This window comes from Etheostoma cragini, chromosome 24 (assembly GCF_013103735.1).
Source record: "Etheostoma cragini isolate CJK2018 chromosome 24, CSU_Ecrag_1.0, whole genome shotgun sequence".
NCBI classification, from domain to species: Eukaryota; Metazoa; Chordata; class Actinopteri; order Perciformes; family Percidae; genus Etheostoma; species Etheostoma cragini.
The window spans coordinates 8,655,452-8,672,417 of record NC_048430.1 but is presented as its reverse complement, the minus strand read 5'-3'; the positions used below and the strand labels follow the sequence as shown (position 1 = coordinate 8,672,417).

At 42.2% G+C, this 16,966-nt stretch overlaps 1 protein-coding gene across 12 annotated transcripts in view; it reads right to left on the bottom strand.

Moving 5' to 3' along the window:
- Positions 1-16,966, bottom strand: part of LOC117939225 (microtubule-associated protein 2-like) — a 58,559-nt gene that overhangs the window by 2,333 nt on the left and 39,260 nt on the right. For 2 of the 12 annotated variants that reach the window (XM_034864335.1, XM_034864334.1), the window contains exons 3-16: positions 16,346-16,522; positions 15,115-15,189; positions 10,046-12,766; positions 9,644-9,841; positions 9,378-9,512; positions 8,618-8,673; positions 7,290-7,307; positions 6,624-6,809; positions 6,399-6,513; positions 6,088-6,138; positions 4,199-4,509; positions 1,333-1,425; positions 672-764; positions 54-135 (exon numbers count right to left, since the gene is read on the bottom strand). In XM_034864335.1, the coding sequence (XP_034720226.1) occupies positions 54-135; positions 672-764; positions 1,333-1,425; positions 4,199-4,509; positions 6,088-6,138; positions 6,399-6,513; positions 6,624-6,809; positions 7,290-7,307; positions 8,618-8,673; positions 9,378-9,512; positions 9,644-9,841; positions 10,046-12,766; positions 15,115-15,189; positions 16,346-16,484 (4,273 nt within the window). In that variant the 5' untranslated portion in view covers positions 16,485-16,522. Of the gene's footprint in view, positions 1-53; positions 136-671; positions 765-1,332; positions 1,426-4,198; positions 4,510-6,087; positions 6,139-6,398; positions 6,514-6,623; positions 6,810-7,289; positions 7,308-8,617; positions 8,674-9,377; positions 9,513-9,643; positions 9,842-10,045; positions 12,966-15,114; positions 15,190-16,345; positions 16,523-16,966 lie in introns of those variants that run through there. The other 10 variants (XM_034864336.1, XM_034864339.1, XM_034864338.1 and 7 more) reach the window with 10 other exon arrangements.

Here is a 16,966-nt window from a genome sequence, read left to right as displayed (position 1 = left end):
AGAATGTAGAGGAAGTGCATGCAACCCTACAAAAACTACAAAGACTGCCGTACCCGGTCTGTGGCGGATGTTGGACATGGAGCCACATTTGGCGGTGATGTGGCTCAAGTCGATCTTCTTGGTCTGGATTTGGATCTGTGGGGCAGCAGCAGAAATCACGTTAGCATAAAAGTGTAAACAAAAAAAAAGTATCTATTAAAACAATATACATTGGAGCGATGGAAGCTACAGACAGGATATGTGAAAAAAGGAAAGTATGATTAAGTCAATCTAGATCCAGAGGGGCTGATGTGGGTTCCCCGGAGATAGGTTCACATGAAAAGGGAGCAGCAACAGCACAGACATTAAACAAACCCAACGCAGGCTGTATGTGACGCTACAGGGAGCAGGTGCTTCAATTAAACTTTATTGTCCATGGGTGATATGAATTAGTGCGAGCGTAAACACAGTTCCGGAGACAGAGAGACAGCCCGGCATGCTGTGACGGGGTGTTTACATCAAGATCTTATACACGACGCAGAGAGACGGTATGCTGTGTGCCTAGGGCAAACATTCAACATATTAAATGCAGAGTACAAAAACACAGTTAAATTCAGATGAAAACTATAGTTCACTAGGAATATTTACGTGCCAAAATGGATGGGTTCAATGTGTTCTGCAGAGTCACTCACGTTTCCCCCGCCTGCTGCATGCTGGATCTTGTCCAGGGAGCCACATTTAGCCTGAACGTGGCTAAAGTCCAGTTTAACACTTGGAATCATGACCTGGGAAAGACAGGGCGACTTTTTTATGCAAACAGAAAACACTGAGAGGAAAGAAGAGAGGGGGGGAGGGGGCTTAAAATGTCCCCGGTCCCCTTCGTGCTCCAAATAATCCTGCGTAAGTGTCCCAAATTTAAATCCACAACCTATCAATCTGTCAGCACTCACTTGGGGGAATTAGAATTTCCGCCAATCCAGTCTACAGAAAACAATCTGAAGCCTTTTGTTGATTGAGTTTAGTTTGTATGCAGGGTGGATAAAGGCATTTATCAGAGAGCAGAAGCTGCACTCGGGCACTGAGTCTTGAACTTGTTTCAGAAGCCTGAAGCGAGTTTCATGATAGGAAGAAACACATATCACTTGGAAATTTGGAGTTTTACTTCTTGGTCGATAAATCAAGTAACATGGATGTATTGTACTTTGGCAGAACTCTTTATTTTTGCCTTAAAGATGGGTAGACAGATGAACACATGAATGTAGAGAGAGAGAGAGAGTGTGCCACAACAGTCCCAGCTGAAAAGAGAAAGAAAGGAAAGAGAACAAGAGTAAGAAAAGAGAAAGGCGTACATACATTGCCTCCTTTGGGCGAGTGCTTCAGATTATCCTTGGAGCCGCACTTTGACTTAACATGACTGAAGTCCAGCTTCTCCTGTAAAATCTGAACCTAAAACAAAATCAAATTTAAGAAAAATAAAAGCCTATATGTGCCTCATTTAGATTATTGGGGGATGGGTGATCCATGTGTCTTTACATGCTTTTACCACTTCGTTCTGGCTGAATTCATTTTTACACTGATGCTATATTAAACATGCAAACGGTAACAGAGGTGGAAATGAATATCTTCAAGCCAAAACCTACAAGTTAAAAACAAATGGACAAACGATTAAAAAAAATATTTATATATTACCTAACTGATGCTCAATTGTGGATTAATTCAAGCAATGCCTTGTGCATCATTCTGTTGTTTTGTAAAATAAAAAATAATAAAAAAAATAAAAGCCCTACTCCATTGTTCAAAGGGCCAAACATGAACACAGGGAGAGTGAGAAGATAAAAGGAGAACGAGGTTTAGGGGAAACACACCAGAGGCCTGACAGCACGCCTCTGTCTCCGCTCGACACTGACCTGACCTGGATTCTCTTGACAGCTCTTCCTCTTACATGCGCGCATGCACACACATATGGACACACACTGGTCTTTATATCCATTTGGGGTGTTGTTTTTTTTTGAATTCCTACATTGCCTTCTGGAGCTGTTGCAGCTCAGACATCTGCAAGGTCGACCAATGACAACGCACCTGCGCCGTGGCTCGGAAAGAAACCGCATAACAATATAGTTGACTTGACTCAACTTGACTAAACCCTGTGGCAATCTTATCAAACTAATAATAGGTAGATTTCAATATATATTCGACTGTCAATTTATCGATCGAGTGTTTTGATGGTCAATTTGTTTTTGTTTTGTTAAACAAAAATACAAAAGTTCACTGGCCCAGCCTCTGTGGATCTTTACCATTTTTGCTAAAATGGCTATTCTGGCATTTTATGGATTATTCAATACTAAATGTATCATTCCCATTATTCCTGGCAGCCCTGTATTATACATTATGCAACAGCTTCATGTAATTATTTAAATCTATCCCCAAAGCATTGTGGCTCTAGTCTTATTTTCATAATAGGTCTTTAAATGTCAAAATAAAATGACATTTAGACAGTATATGATGGCAAATATGTCATTATGTGTTATTTTAACATATGAAATATTCTTTTTTGTAAAATGTCTTCCTCTACGTCACATTTCTCATTCACATCGGGACTGCCTGTTGCCTTGGTTATGTGATCACACATTTGCAGTGTATTAGTTGACCACGCATCTGTTACATGCCACGGACAAAGATGAGAGGAGCCTGACTGTGTGCAGTCAATGATAACATCTCCAGGTGACATTATTCAGTGGAGAACCTTGCACTTCTAGTTCAATTTTCAGCATGCATTCCCTTCAATTCCTGTGAATCAGAAACCGGGCTCTTCTTTTAAGATGTAGCAAGCAACTGATGCGAACAGAAAGAAAAAAGGATAAAAAGGAAAAGGGATGCAACTTCTCAATAAGTAATTCCGTTCCGTCTGAAATTATTAATACTGGGAGCCGGAGGGAAGCTCCTGCGCGGCCAGGATGACAGCAGATCCCCAGGGCGAATGATTCTGCAGGTTGACTGCACCTCGGAGGCGACTGGAGGAATATTCTGAAGGGAATAGCTGCGGTTTTACATCTGCTTTTAGGACTAAGCACTGAAGCTGATTTGCGTCCATCTTTGATAAGGAGAAATTTGAGAGAGGTAAGAGCATGAAGACAAAGGGAAAGTCAGGGAAGAAGCCGGAGACAGCTGATGACGGAGGAGGATGTGACGACAGGGGTGTGGAGGCAGTGAGAGGGAGTGAAGATGTGAACAGAGATATTTTTAAAACATTTCTACAACTCAGAGAGAAACAGAGAAGAAGAGGGTTCTTACAAATGTTCCTATGTAATAAGTCAAAGTTAATGTAAAAGGCCGGTTCTTAAACAGCGCTTTGCTAGTCTCAACGACTAATACATAGTACAGGAACCATTCATACACTGTGGCTGAGGCTGTGGTACAAGGTGCTACCTGCTCATCAGATAAACACACACACACATTTACACTCAAATGAACCACTCAGGGTTCAGTGTCTTGCCCTAGGACACGTCGACATGGGACTGCAGGGCCAGGGATCGATCCACCAACCTTCTGATGTGGCAGCTGACCGCTCTACTACTGAGCCACAGCCGCCCCTGGCTTTTAATGTTCCTTTTTCCTGCATCTGTCTTTTTACCTGTATTGTTTTATCTTTCAGAAGCACATTGTATTGCATCTTGTATGGACGAATATCATATATGTTGAACAGCTACAATAAACCAAGGTGGAAACAGTATATTCAAAATTACGCATAAACTTAAACTATTAGAAGTTGAATGTAATGCAATTATTTGTCTTTTAATAGTATACATAGTATGTTTTTTTATTAAAAGGTGTACAATATGACTTTGTCATTTACTGCCCCCATGTGGCAGCGATGGGTAAATGTGTGGCATTTGAAAGTTTAAAGGAGTTCTTTACCCAAAAATACTGAAATATGATGTCAGTTAATTACATATCTATGTAAATCTATGTCTTTCTCCCTGATGTTCATATACTATGTTGTAGATTGCGTAAAGAAATGCCTGTGTGCTGAAAAGATGTCCTGCTACAAAAGTGGATGGATTCTATGTAAAATCTTGCAGAGTGCAGATTTAATAAACTTGGACCTTGATCGCATGTGATACTATGCGGTTTTCACACGAGAATCTGACATTCTATTTGAATTCTCGAGTTTGATTCAATACTACTATACTATACTTCATGTTTCAACATGGCCTGTTACCTGTCCGCCTTTCGGCTGGTGCTTGAGGTTGGAGGTGGACCCGATCTTGGACTTTACATTCTTCAGGTCAGGCAGGGGCTGATTAAGAACCTTCAGCTGCCGTTGGGCTGAGGATGGAGACTTGGGCGGGGTTCGGATGACCGCCACCTTCTTCTCCTGGAGGATGCTGAAGGACTTGGGCGTGTGGCTGCCGGGGGTACGAGAGCCGGGGGTGCGGCAGGCGTAGCTAGGGGGTGTGCCGGGTGTGACGGCGCAGGAGCCGGGGGTGGAGGCACCGCTACGGACTGATCGGGAACGTGCAGACTCTGTACCTTGAGAGAAGAAGAGATATCTTTGGATTAGGAAACGAGATGTAAAATGGAATAAAAACCCCATGATGAAAACACACGTGGGAAAACAGAGACAAAAACATTGGAGCAACAGATGGATTGGAGTGTGTGATCCTTCATCTCCATGATAAGGAAACAACACTGCCCTGTTGGAACTTAATTTGCTCAGTTTCCACAAAACACACAACCCAGGTCAAACAAGAATGTTTGACGAGGAAGTTGTGAAAGCACACACAGGCAACCAAATTCATTCAACACTGGTGGCTTGTTGCTGGGATACTTGTGCAAATCCAACAGGATATTAGACAACAACATCCTGAATAAGAACAAGTAGCAACCTGTTGTTATGGAGCTCACCTGTTGCTCTGATAAGGTCACTGCAGGTTTGACAAAGCCAAACTTATATAGACAGAATCCCAGCTGAGATCAGTTGCATTGTTTTTTTAACCAGGGCAGCAGTTCTCAGATTACATTATGTGCTGACATAATTGCAAATTGCAGTGTTTTTCTAGTTAGTTTTTTAAAATGATATCAGATTAGTAAACATAATGTGCCTTTGGATGATTGAATGAATGGTTGGTGATAATGGATATTGTAGATACACTACCGGTCCAAAGTTTGGGGTCACTTAAAAATTTCCATACCACTCCATTATAGACAGAATACCAGCTGATCTGAGTAGGGGGGCCGATCTGTAATGCAATATCTACATTACCCATTATTAAGTGACCCCAAACTTTTGACCGGTAGTGTATATACACACACACACTGTATATAATATTCTAATGAAATTAAGACAATATTGGCAAACAAAACTAAACGAACAAGCTTGCAAATTGACCTTCCTTCTAACTGGAAGATTATCTTCTTTTAACTTTAAATGGGCAGAAATTAGATACAGCAAATCAAGCATGTTTTCTGTAATGCAACCCGGTTATGTATTAAGGGGGGAATGCAACGTAAAGAGACTTGAATAATTAACTATTTTAAGACTTTTTGAAACCTGCAGACACCCTTTAGTATAATGTGTGAACAAGATAAATTAATGAAGGCTTTGTCAATGGATGATGCTCGTTTCTATACAGAATGTAAATCCTTATTTTGGAGTTCTTTGAAAATACTAATAACTAAATGACCAGATTACATATGTTGACGAGGTTTTGATGGGTCTAACAAGACCTACTCGGTGCTATAGCCTTCTTGCTTCTATCTGTACGTGTGTTTGGTCTCTTTTGTCTCATGCCGGTCAACACTGATCAAACATACAACGGCTCTTGTTTGTTTGTGCTTTTGTCTGTTTCTGTGTGTCTTGTAAGTGAGCTGCAGACATCGTTCTTGCTGTTGTGTTTTTGTTGTGTCTCCCTCCTTCCCGTATTTCCTCTCCTTGTTTTGGTGTGGTCGCAGGGAGGGACCACGGAGGAAGTGCACTGTGGACCTTCTTCGGTGCATGTGTAGTGTACTTTTCTGTATAATGTCATCAGACCAATGTTTTGCACTTTGTTTAAACAAAAAAAAATTGGATCACAAAAAAATAAATAAAAGAGCTACTAGGTGGTCTACCTGCCATACCAGGGGCTCTTCCAGACCTGCTGTCCCCCCTGGACTGGATCGCTTTCAGAGGGGAGAAGCAAAAGGACAAGGGGGAAAAAGGGGCAGATTAAACAAGGCGATAAAGGAAAATGGGGGGGAAGAGAAGAGCAGGGAAGGGAGTGTATGGTGGTAGGAGTTAGATTTTAATAAAGTAATTAAAAAGATGGGGTTAAGGAGTCATGCGTATAAATTCAGGAGATTAAAGAAGCAATCTGCTGGTTCATTCGGGAGGCAAACAAGCTGGAAGGTTCTGTGTTGCGCGTCTGTGTGCATATTCTTACAGGTTGGCCTGGAGGGGGTGCTGTCTTCTTGCTCAGCAGCAGGGATGTGGCGTGTCAGAGATTTGGCCGGCCTGGGCAGGGACGACCTCTTCTCTGGGCTGCGGTACGCTCTCTCCTAAATGAACACACACACTGAAGAGTCAATACTGGGGCTCAACCACATGCAGCGTGCATGGACATTGGTTACCTATCAGCCTGTCAATCCCTGTTTCACTTTCATTTTACCTTCTCTGCCCATTCGTTTGGCAGAGGGGATGGGCCGGAACATGCAGAGGAGCAGCGGGCCTCAATGAGCTCTGCCTGCACCAATGGGCTCCGTTTAAGGCTACAGGCAGAACCAGGCCGGGGGGGTTGCTGATCGGACACCCGGCGCTGAAATGCCATCTTTAACAGAACGGCCCGCGTTGGGCTCTGGAAGCCCCGACAAGAGGCCGGAAAGCATGCAGGATGATGTGCGAGCAAGGTGGTAGCGGTGACAAACAGATGGAGAAATAAAGAAGTGAGATGGGAGGAAGTGGAGGTGAAGGGAGAGACATACTACATGCAAGTGAACTGTAGGCTTTGTTATTTCACAAAATCTATTTTTAGCAAAGATCTCAGCTGAACTTAAGGTCTCAGTTGTATATTAATACAAACTGAGAAGTCCATAAACTTACAGCATACAGTACAGAAGTATTTGCCTTGGATGGATGGAGATGTTCACACAAAGGTCATGAATCATGAGACTAGGCCTACTAGACAGATGTGGAACATGTTTTCCTTCAAGAGTGGTTGACGGTGAAAGATGAACTTTGCCCCTGTCTTGCATATTATTATTAGTAATATATGTAAAATAGTAAAACTTGTACATGACAGTCTGTCTGCCTACTCTCATTTGATTTCTATACTCACAGTTGTCCTCTGTCGGGACTGGCACAAGGACAGAGGCAGGCATGCAAGACAAAATGAACGTGCACAAAGAGAGGAATAATAAAGACACACATGCAGGAATTTAAAAAAGGAAAAACATTTCCAGTTCGTCATGCAAACAACAAGGTCCATGAAGCATTGCAGTTATTTTGTGATAGCCAATGTACTGAAAGACATGTGTGATTTGAGAGATAATAAATAAAGAAATGGAATTATTGTGTATTACATGTGAGGAATGTGTTGAAAAAAATAACGTGATGCACGTCAAACGTTAACGTCTTGCCGTGTCAATTAATGGGTTTAGCTAGCTAGCTAGCTAACATTACCTTACAATGGACACCATTAGGCTACTTAAACCATGGTCAATTGCTGAACAACATTTTTGAAACCGTTGTTTTATATTTTAATGCGTTTTACAATTGAAATCTAAAGTGTTTTTTTCCAAACAACTACTTTTCCTGATTACGCCTGAGTTAGACTAATACCTGGAACAATCCTCCCCATCCCTTAAGGCGCTTATGCAATGCAAACGTTGTCCAATGCTCCATTAAATAGGACGGACCTTAGATAGGACTAGCCCGTCTTAGCAACGAAATATTTAAAGCCCGCTCAGCTCATTAGAAGATCTTTGGCTCAGCTCATATAGAAGCCTTTAGCTCAGCTAAGAGCCAGAAAGCGTTCATAACCTTGTTTACAGTTTGAAATGAGTAAATATAGTTTAAAATTTTGTTTCACGAACAATTATCCGCCATGTGTAAAGTTACTGTCAGCCCCAGCATGAAGTAGTTAGCTAGCGTTAGCTAGCTAGCGATCTGAAGAACGCAGTAACTTACTTCTTGCAGCTTGTGTGTTAGCCCCGTCCAGTTGTGTTAAGAGGAATAAACTGAAGCACCCCACAGTGTTAGAAATAACCATAACTACAGTCTATTATAGTTTTCTTTTAATGTAGCTCATTGATTTAGATCTTTTAACAGTCAGTTTCAACGGAACTCCATTTTATGGACACCTGCAGCCAATCAGAATCGAGTATTTACCCAGGCCAAGGGTACCTAAGTAAGGGATAATGTAGAGCAAGGCGGTCAACAAAAAATTGTTAAAATCTGGCAAGTGACCATGGTGTAAGAGGGTTAATCCTATTTGAATGGAAGCCTCGGTGCTTCCCCTACTTTTATAACAAGAGCACAATATAGTAATTACCCATTACCCATTAATAATGAATGAACAAAAAACCAAGCTTATGATATTCACACCTGTTTTGAGTGTGTGTGTGCATGTGATTGTGTGCACGTGTTGTAGTTGATAATACTTACAGTGGTCCTTTCTCTGGACTGGTGGGCCACACTGAGGGGCTGATGGATTTCCATACCTGTAAAGAAAGAGTTCTGCTGTAGTGATAAATGTAAACCAGCAAAAGGGAGACACTTGCGAGTGCGAATTTGTTTTTACACACAACACACATAAACTCTCATAAATGTACTCCGAATAGACTACCCAAGCGTAAACCTCAAAATCACTATTTGGAGAAAATCAGTGATCAGCAAAAAAAAAAAAAACTACGCGTTGAATCCCATGAAAACATTTTAGAGTCACTCTACATTTTCACACAAGGTGACCAACCTTCAACATGCAGCCATTTCAAGTAAACATTTAGCCTACAGTTGCAATTAACGATCAGAAAAATAATGGAAACAGGGTTGCTATTATCATTCATTAAATACCAGTAATAATTCCCTGAGGCATTAGTAACAAATAGAAATGAATGTGGCCAAGCAGGAGTAAATACTCAATTTTTGACAAAATTGAACAGACAAAAGACAAAATAAAACAAAGACCATAACACAGTATGTTTGCCAGCTACATTGCACCTGCTTGATTTCTCAAGGAGCCATCAATAGAGAGAGAGCAAAGTCATCAAAATCCCTAAATTGTTCCAGGTTTGACTGTTAGTAATATGTTCAGTTTATATAAAGCCAGAATAAAAAGTAATACAGGGAAGGTTGCAGAGTGTACATTAGAACTTGGTTGCACTCTCTCTATCCACAGCACTGATTCCCGGTGAAGAGTGTTCACCTGTGGCCTTGCGTCTAGCAGAGCCGTGAAGCAGAGCGGGCCTAGGATGTCTGGCTGCTGATTTGGCTACACTCTTTCGAGATGGAGAACGACATTGGAGGGCTGACACCTTATTCAGGTCAGCCCTCCTCACAGCTACAGCAAAGAGGAGAGAGAGGATTATACCAATATGCAAACCTCGGTTAAATGTACTGCAGAGAGACAAATCTGTACTTAACAAGTTTCACAAGTGACATTGCTATTGGATTTGAATACAGAACCAGAACCTTTTTTCTTCTTCATCTCCTCTTTTGGTGGATGGTGGCTGGGTACTTTTCGGGACACTTTAGTCTCAGTGACGCCAGGGTGGCCCCTTCCTCTGCCAGGGGCCCGTTTAGCGGGTCTGTCCACCACAGGTGTACTAGTAGCACGCTGGACCCGAGGAAGAGCTTCAATTTGCTCAGTCATGATACTTTTGTCATCATCTGCAGTGGAGAGGAATTAAAAGAGAACTAATTCTCCACATTCCTCGCAAGCAGGGAGCTAGCTTAGTATAAATGATTTACTATCAAACAAACTTCATGGTGTAAGCTAGTTTTTGGTATTAAAACATTTTAAATATACATTAATGTGTCTTAAACATGTATTTTACAAGGGATTAATTGATTAATTGTACAAGCTCTGGGTACCTTGTGAGTCCATCCAGCCACTGTCTGTATCTAGGATAGAGACGTCCATGGTGGTTTCATCATTAGCTTCCTGACTGGTCTGGTGCAGTACATCAGAGGTCTCTTCCACCTCCTGTTCACCCATCCTCTCCTCCCCCTCATCCTCCATCGTTTTATTCTGTTTCTCTTCACGTACTTCATCAGAACAAACTTCTTCCACTTGCTCCTCACCTGCAGGGTCTTTCTCTACCACCTCACCCTCGTCTTTAGTCCCTTCATCCCTATTTCTTTGTATATGTTCTTCTACTTTATCCTCACCTATCCCATCATCTCTGCCACCTTCAACCAGTTGCTGTGGAAGATCATGGTTGGAGCATTGAGACAAGTGCAAACTGTCTGTCACATGCTCCCCATTTTCACTGCTTTGCGCACTGTGACAACATTCTTCTGCTCCCGACTTGGGATGTTTTTCTACCATCTGATCGCCTACCATCAACCTCCCCCTAACTAGACTCTCAGGGATTTCAGCTTCTTCAATTACTTCCTGAGGTTCTTCAGCAATCTCAATATCATCTTCTTCATCTGCTTCTTCCTCTACTTGTGCTTGAGGTATAATGATGACAGGGGAGGATATTTGTGGCATATGTGGTGCAAACTTATCCAGAGTTACATCCTGTAACTGGATTTCTGCATCTTTCTCATCTAAGGGTATTCCAGTGCTTAAATCCTGAACAACTTTTGGGGTCTCTTGCTTTTCTATTCTTTCTAATCTTGTAGGTGTCCCACTCTCACTTTCAACATTCTTGTCACCTTTTTCTGTGCTGTTTTCTGAAGACTGAGATGATGCTGGTATGTTTGTGTTTGTCATTTCTGGTTCCTCTCTTCTTTCTTCTACTTCCGTCTGCTCAGATTTAACTATTTCTTTGTCTAACTCTGTCCGTCCATTATCAATTCTCTCAGACTCTGGATGGTTCTCTGCTTTGACCTCCGGGAGGACATCGTTCCCTGCCTTCTCTTCAATAACTTGGGTATCTGTGGGAGTTTCATATGGGGACTTGGGGGTGGTAGGAGTTGGGGGAACCTTGCTTCCAGTTTCCAAAGAAGTGAAAGTAAAGGAACTGTCTTGTGGGCTGGGAGAAGCCTCTCTGGAGGGGTCTTTTTCAATTTCTACCTCAGGAATTGCTTGAATCTTTATGTCACCAGGCAGGCCACTGTCCAAACGAAACTCATTCAGTCTGTCTTTTGTAGAAGTCATTGGGATTCTCAGGCGATCAGGTTTCCCACTTGTCGGAGCTCTTTCAAGAATCAGGGTACTCTTTACTGGTGCATCTTTCTTCTCAAACCCTATTTTTGGAGAACTCTCAGGGATAATACCTTTATGATCTTGTTGTTGAGTTCCTTTTTGAACAGCTTCAGCTTTTGTGGCCCCAAGCTCCTCCTCAACTTCGCTCTCCGTTGAGGGGAAAAGCTGGTGTGGAGATTCCCCAGGACTTGGTACATCAGCAGGAGAAGGCATGGGACCTAAGTACTCATGGAAGACACAGTAGCCCACTTCCTCTAACTGAATTTCTCCCTCCACCACTCTTGAGGTTTGATCTCCCAAGGCAAGCTTGGCCAACGAGCTCCCCGCCAGAGCTGATACATTGGCGGGCACAGACTTTCGCCTCATGTGGTCAAGATCCCTTCTCTCTAATGATGGCCGAGGCAGGTCTCCAGCCAGGTCCAACATTTCAGAGAGGCTTCCTGAATGTTCAAAACATTTGTGCTTATCAGAAGGCAAAGGCGTGTCTGCCTTGGTGGGTGTATCTTCAGGTGATTCAGTGGTAGTTGGGGTAATGGAGACAGCCGGAAGAATCTGGTGTTGGCTCTGCCCAAATGGCGTTGAAGGGTAAACTTCAGATTCATCAAAGCTTCCACTGATTGGACACAAAGTCCTTGACTTCTCTCCTTTGACTGTCTGTCCTGCCGAAGACTCAACAGTAATGTTCAGGGAGAGGCTTCTTTGTTCTAGTGACATCTTACCCGATGAAGTTCTGGCTTTCTTTTCCTGTTGTTCCTCGAGCTTCTGCACAATGCTTTTAGTTTCCTCGCTTAACTTTTTCTCTGCTGCTGTGCTGAGTTCGTAATAGCTCTGGGTTTGTGATGACTCCTGTTCCTGGCTTTTTGAGGATGTCTCAAAGTAGGTTTTTGCTCCGGACTCGTGTCCAACAGAAATATCTAATGTTGCTTTCGACCCATTGCCAGGTTCCGGACTTGACTTGACTGTTTCTTGCCTTTGGTCCCCTTTTAGAATGTCAGTCACTGGCGTCTTATGCAACGTAATGTCACTGCCACTATCTAGGCACTCCTCATTTTTCCCATCAGCCATCCCAGGATTTTCATTCATAGGGGCTTCTGATTTGCTTGGTAAGATAACTCCCTCTTTGTCTTCCTCCTTAAGATTTGACTCCTTGGTCAGAGGTTGTTTTGCTTCTTTGTTTTTGGACTCTACAAGCAGGTGACTCTCAGCAACCTCTTCTACTAAATCCTTTGTTTCTTGGTTACCCTGCTCAACTGAGGAGGTATCTGTGGGCTCTTTCTCTTTCATAGAGGGAATGGGAAGTTCAATCGAAACAACTTCTGCCCTTTCAGGTGTTGCTCTTTCAACTGCCGACTGCTTCTCATGCAGCGATGCCACTTGAGGTTCATCTTCTTTCATAGAAGGTTCACAAGATGCCTGACTGATACATTCATCTGGCTGGGCTGTGAGTTTCAAGAATACTGTACAACTTGTTGCCAGGTCATATAAGCTAAAAGCTTTGCTTGAAGCATCAACAAAAGCTAGCCAATACAATCAAGCTGAGGCCTTCGGCACACAGATACGGTAGCTCTCCATCAAGTAAAACACACAGCATAGTGTATTTTGCAGCAGGCCAAAACAGCACAGAGGGGGTCACAGCACCTACAGTAAGATAGCGTGCATAACTGGAATGAAGGAATGAGTTGCATGATAGGTAAAATGACAATGATCAAATGTACACTAATATGTTGAATTCCTATTGCAATACACAAGGATTGACAAAAAATGGTTAACCTGATGATAAAGAAAGATTTTATTCGATGTCAATAACTATAAATGGTGTCGTTGCAGTTTGTACTGCAATTACTGGAATATCGGGGGGATGTGAATGAATCTTTATATTGCTTGAATATAAATGTTTAAGTTATATTTTTAAGGCTATGTTCAATTCAATTAACCGTATATGTACTGATGATGAGACATGTCCAGTGAGGGTGGATTGTAATGCCCAATGTGTGTCCTTAGTAACAATAGGAAAACAGAATTATTCTTCGCATGGGAATGAAATGAGAACAACATTGAAAATCAAAGCAAGTGATGTACAACAGACATAAAATACATTCAGAACTGATTCATGAAGCTCCCATACAGGTGGGTGTACTCAGAAACACTATGTTGCACACAATATTTGAGCAAACCCCACGTAAAAATATACAGACAACTAATTCAACAACACTTAACAGTATAGACAGTGGTATTTGCATTTGCAATGTAGCTGGCAATACAAAAGTGCATAAATGATCAACTACAATATGGTTGATCAGGTGTTCTAATGTTGCTCCAATGAAAAGCAAATGGTCATGTTTTGCATGGAAAGCACAAAATCAAAATGCTCACATCATTTTGCACATGGCAACTTCGGGTAGTGAAGCAAAAGCTTTAGGATTTAAGAGCAACAAAGCTGCAGGAAAGTTGGCAGCAAAGCCTGAGTCGCATCGCATTTTATAAATCAAATGTGGGAAGTCTTAGTACCCATTAACAGAACACAAGGAGGATCATGCAAAATAGGTTATGGATATTCACTCCAACACACTTTCATAGAGAAAGGCTGTACAGTTGCTTACACATATAGTACACTCACACAAACTGCTTGCACGCACACAAAACCCCACAAAAAACACACACACACCTTTTTGTGACGGGCTGTGTTCACCTTGATGACTTCCTCCATTGAGGACCTCAGGTGTCTGGGCTTTCTGGAAGCCCATAGCCTGGGGCTCTGTTAAATAATCTGTCTGCTCTAAGAGCAAGTCTCCAGGCTGCTCATGCTCTGCTTCTTCCTGGTTATTGTGGGGCTCTTCCTCCTCCTCATAATGCTGTTGACTGACAACCTCTACTTTATCTTCTTTGAGCATGGAAGGGTGACACATACAGTAGATGAGACATGGAGGACAACACAGCTGGGGTTAGATGGGTTACTTTCAGCTCTGATGGAGATGCATGGAATGCAATTAATGCAAGTTCTAGTCTATCTATGATCACTACATTTTTGCCTTAGAAATACTAATTACAGCATCTGACTGCACTTGTAAATAATATATTTTAAACTCTAACATGGATGCAATCTTTCAGACTTCTAGATCCAGAAAAGATATAAAAAGACATAAACAAAATACTCTTAGAATAAGTTCAGTTTATTATTTAGTATTATTTATCTGAATAAGTGGCCATGAACCATGCAGTGGGATTGTTTGATTCTACACTTGATGATGATTGCATTTCACAAACAAGAAAAACAGCAGTGCTGTTCTCTGTGAGTAACGAGCTGAAAGCCAATCTGTGATTTACTCCTTGAGAAAATCAATAGACACAATGAGCAAAGGAACAACAGAGGAGATATTTTGAGGGGAAAGCAGACTAGGAAAATCAAGGGCTCCAGTGGCAGGTTATGTAGGTGCTATAGCATAAAGGGAGAAAGGATGCTGTTGGATGTTGTCTAGCCTGACTATCCAGGAGCAATAACTTACTGGTATATGTCAGAAAACAAAACTAATATTGGAAAAATTAAGCAAATTGTGAACAGGACATGGTGGCACATGCTGCAGACCCCTAAATGTAATTTAATGATTATCTGACATGCATAACACTGACATTAAACACTAAAGGGACCAGAAGAAAGAGGAAGAGTATTTCTATTCAAGCGAGTGGCTGCCACTTGTGTTTGGTGTCTTCTGTTAGCAAACTTTTTGTCACCACTCTCACAACAATTCACACTGTCATTCTGAGTGGTTATACGTGTGAATGGGTATACCTTGTGCCACGGGCCCGAACTGCTCAGCGGACGGAGAGGGGGGAGGGGAGGGAGGCAAATTGGCCGAGTCATCCACTGTGAAGGGGGAGAGAGAGAGAAAGAGAGGCAGAGACGGAGACACACAACACACAACACCGGCAAGACAAGACATAGATGGGAGGTAGGAAATGAAAAACGTGTATCTTTTCGGATCTTATTCCTATGGGTGGTCTCCCTTTGAGATTGGGAACAGTGCTTGTTGTGTGTGTGTGTGTGCCTTTTACTCAATGTCAAGCGTGCAGATGGATGCATTTAGACAATCCACTTACAGAGTCCCATTACAACGTTCGACATTCAACCATAAAACATGAAAAGACCTTGACAAACTTAATATTTACATTCAATTCACTATCAGGAAGTGAGAGTTAGAGGTTCATCCAGATGCGTACATGCACATTGATTAGGTGTGCCTGACATTTAAGCTAAACATAAAAAGGTACCAGCTAATAAGCTGCTTAATCCTCTTTTCCATCATTTTCCCCCTTTTATTAATGTTCTCTTCTTTGACGTCTTTCCTCTCTACTCCTCTATCTTTCCCTTCTCTCTTTCTCTTTCCTTTAAGCTAGGCTGATTATTTTGCAGACATATCATCATAATATTGTCATTTTGCTTAAAACCTGACATCCACCGGCCTGTGTTTTCAAGTTCTTATTTGATGGATATGATGCTTTCCTTTTATTAGTTAGATGTAAAACCCTTATCCAACCACATTATCATACTTTAGAGTTTTAATATGATGTATTGTTTTTGTGAAATCCTTAAAAGCATGTTTCGGAAAGGCAATCATCTTCATGCTCCACTATAAAATAAAACAGCTTCATTGCAAGATACCTCTTATTCTAGTACTTTTACTCAAAGCTCAGAGTATTTCATACTACGGTAGGATTATCTGAGCTTTCTGGTCTACTTACAGAAAATTTATAGATGCCCTCTACACAGTCTTGAAGAACCACGGCAATGTCCTTCAACCTAGTAGCAATGCTACAGCAGATTGTTCATGTTCAGTACTCATTCTGGGGATTGGCTGCCTTTACCTGGCCTCACAGAACCAATCACATTAACCAAGACCCAACTGGCAGTATGTGTAAGCAGTCCAATCAACGGCATTGACCCAGTGCTGCATGCACGTGTTGACACACACACACACACACACACACACACAATCACAAACACACTGTGTCCGCGATCCTACCTGTTGTTCCAGGATGTGCAGCTGCTCCACCGTGGTATCCATTCTCCCTGTAGGCAGAGCTGTAGGCAGAGTAGCCATTCTCTCCATTCTCCTGGCCGTTTGAGGCCCAGTGCTCATCTGGCTGTTGACCGTCTGCCATGCCTGCCTGCTGGGACACCGCGGAGGGGACGGGTCAACCTGTTAGAGCAAGTGGTGGGGAAAGAGGAGAAAAAAAAAAAGATTATTATAGTGGTTTGCACATGTAGAAGAAAGAGGAAGATGTAGAGGTGATAAGGAATAAGAGAGGAGTCATGTCAGCTGAGTGACACAGGATGCACACTGTATGGTGAAGATCACAAATCAGCCACCAGAGGGAGTGAGCTGCAACACTCTTCCTCTACCGGCTCAGTCAACTGGTCTTTGTCTCAGCGTCCACGTGCTGAGACAGGAAGGCGCTGTGTCTGCTCTATTCTATTCCTCCAAAAGGCTTCCAAATGTTTCCGATAACAGGTGGAGCATGACACCGTCATCTGTCTTTGGCTGAGATTTCATTACTATAATGAGGTTCCTGCTTCCTGCTTCTTACAGTACAGACGCTTTTGCTGCTTGCTCCTGCCTCTGCTTGCATATTTTTGCTGATAA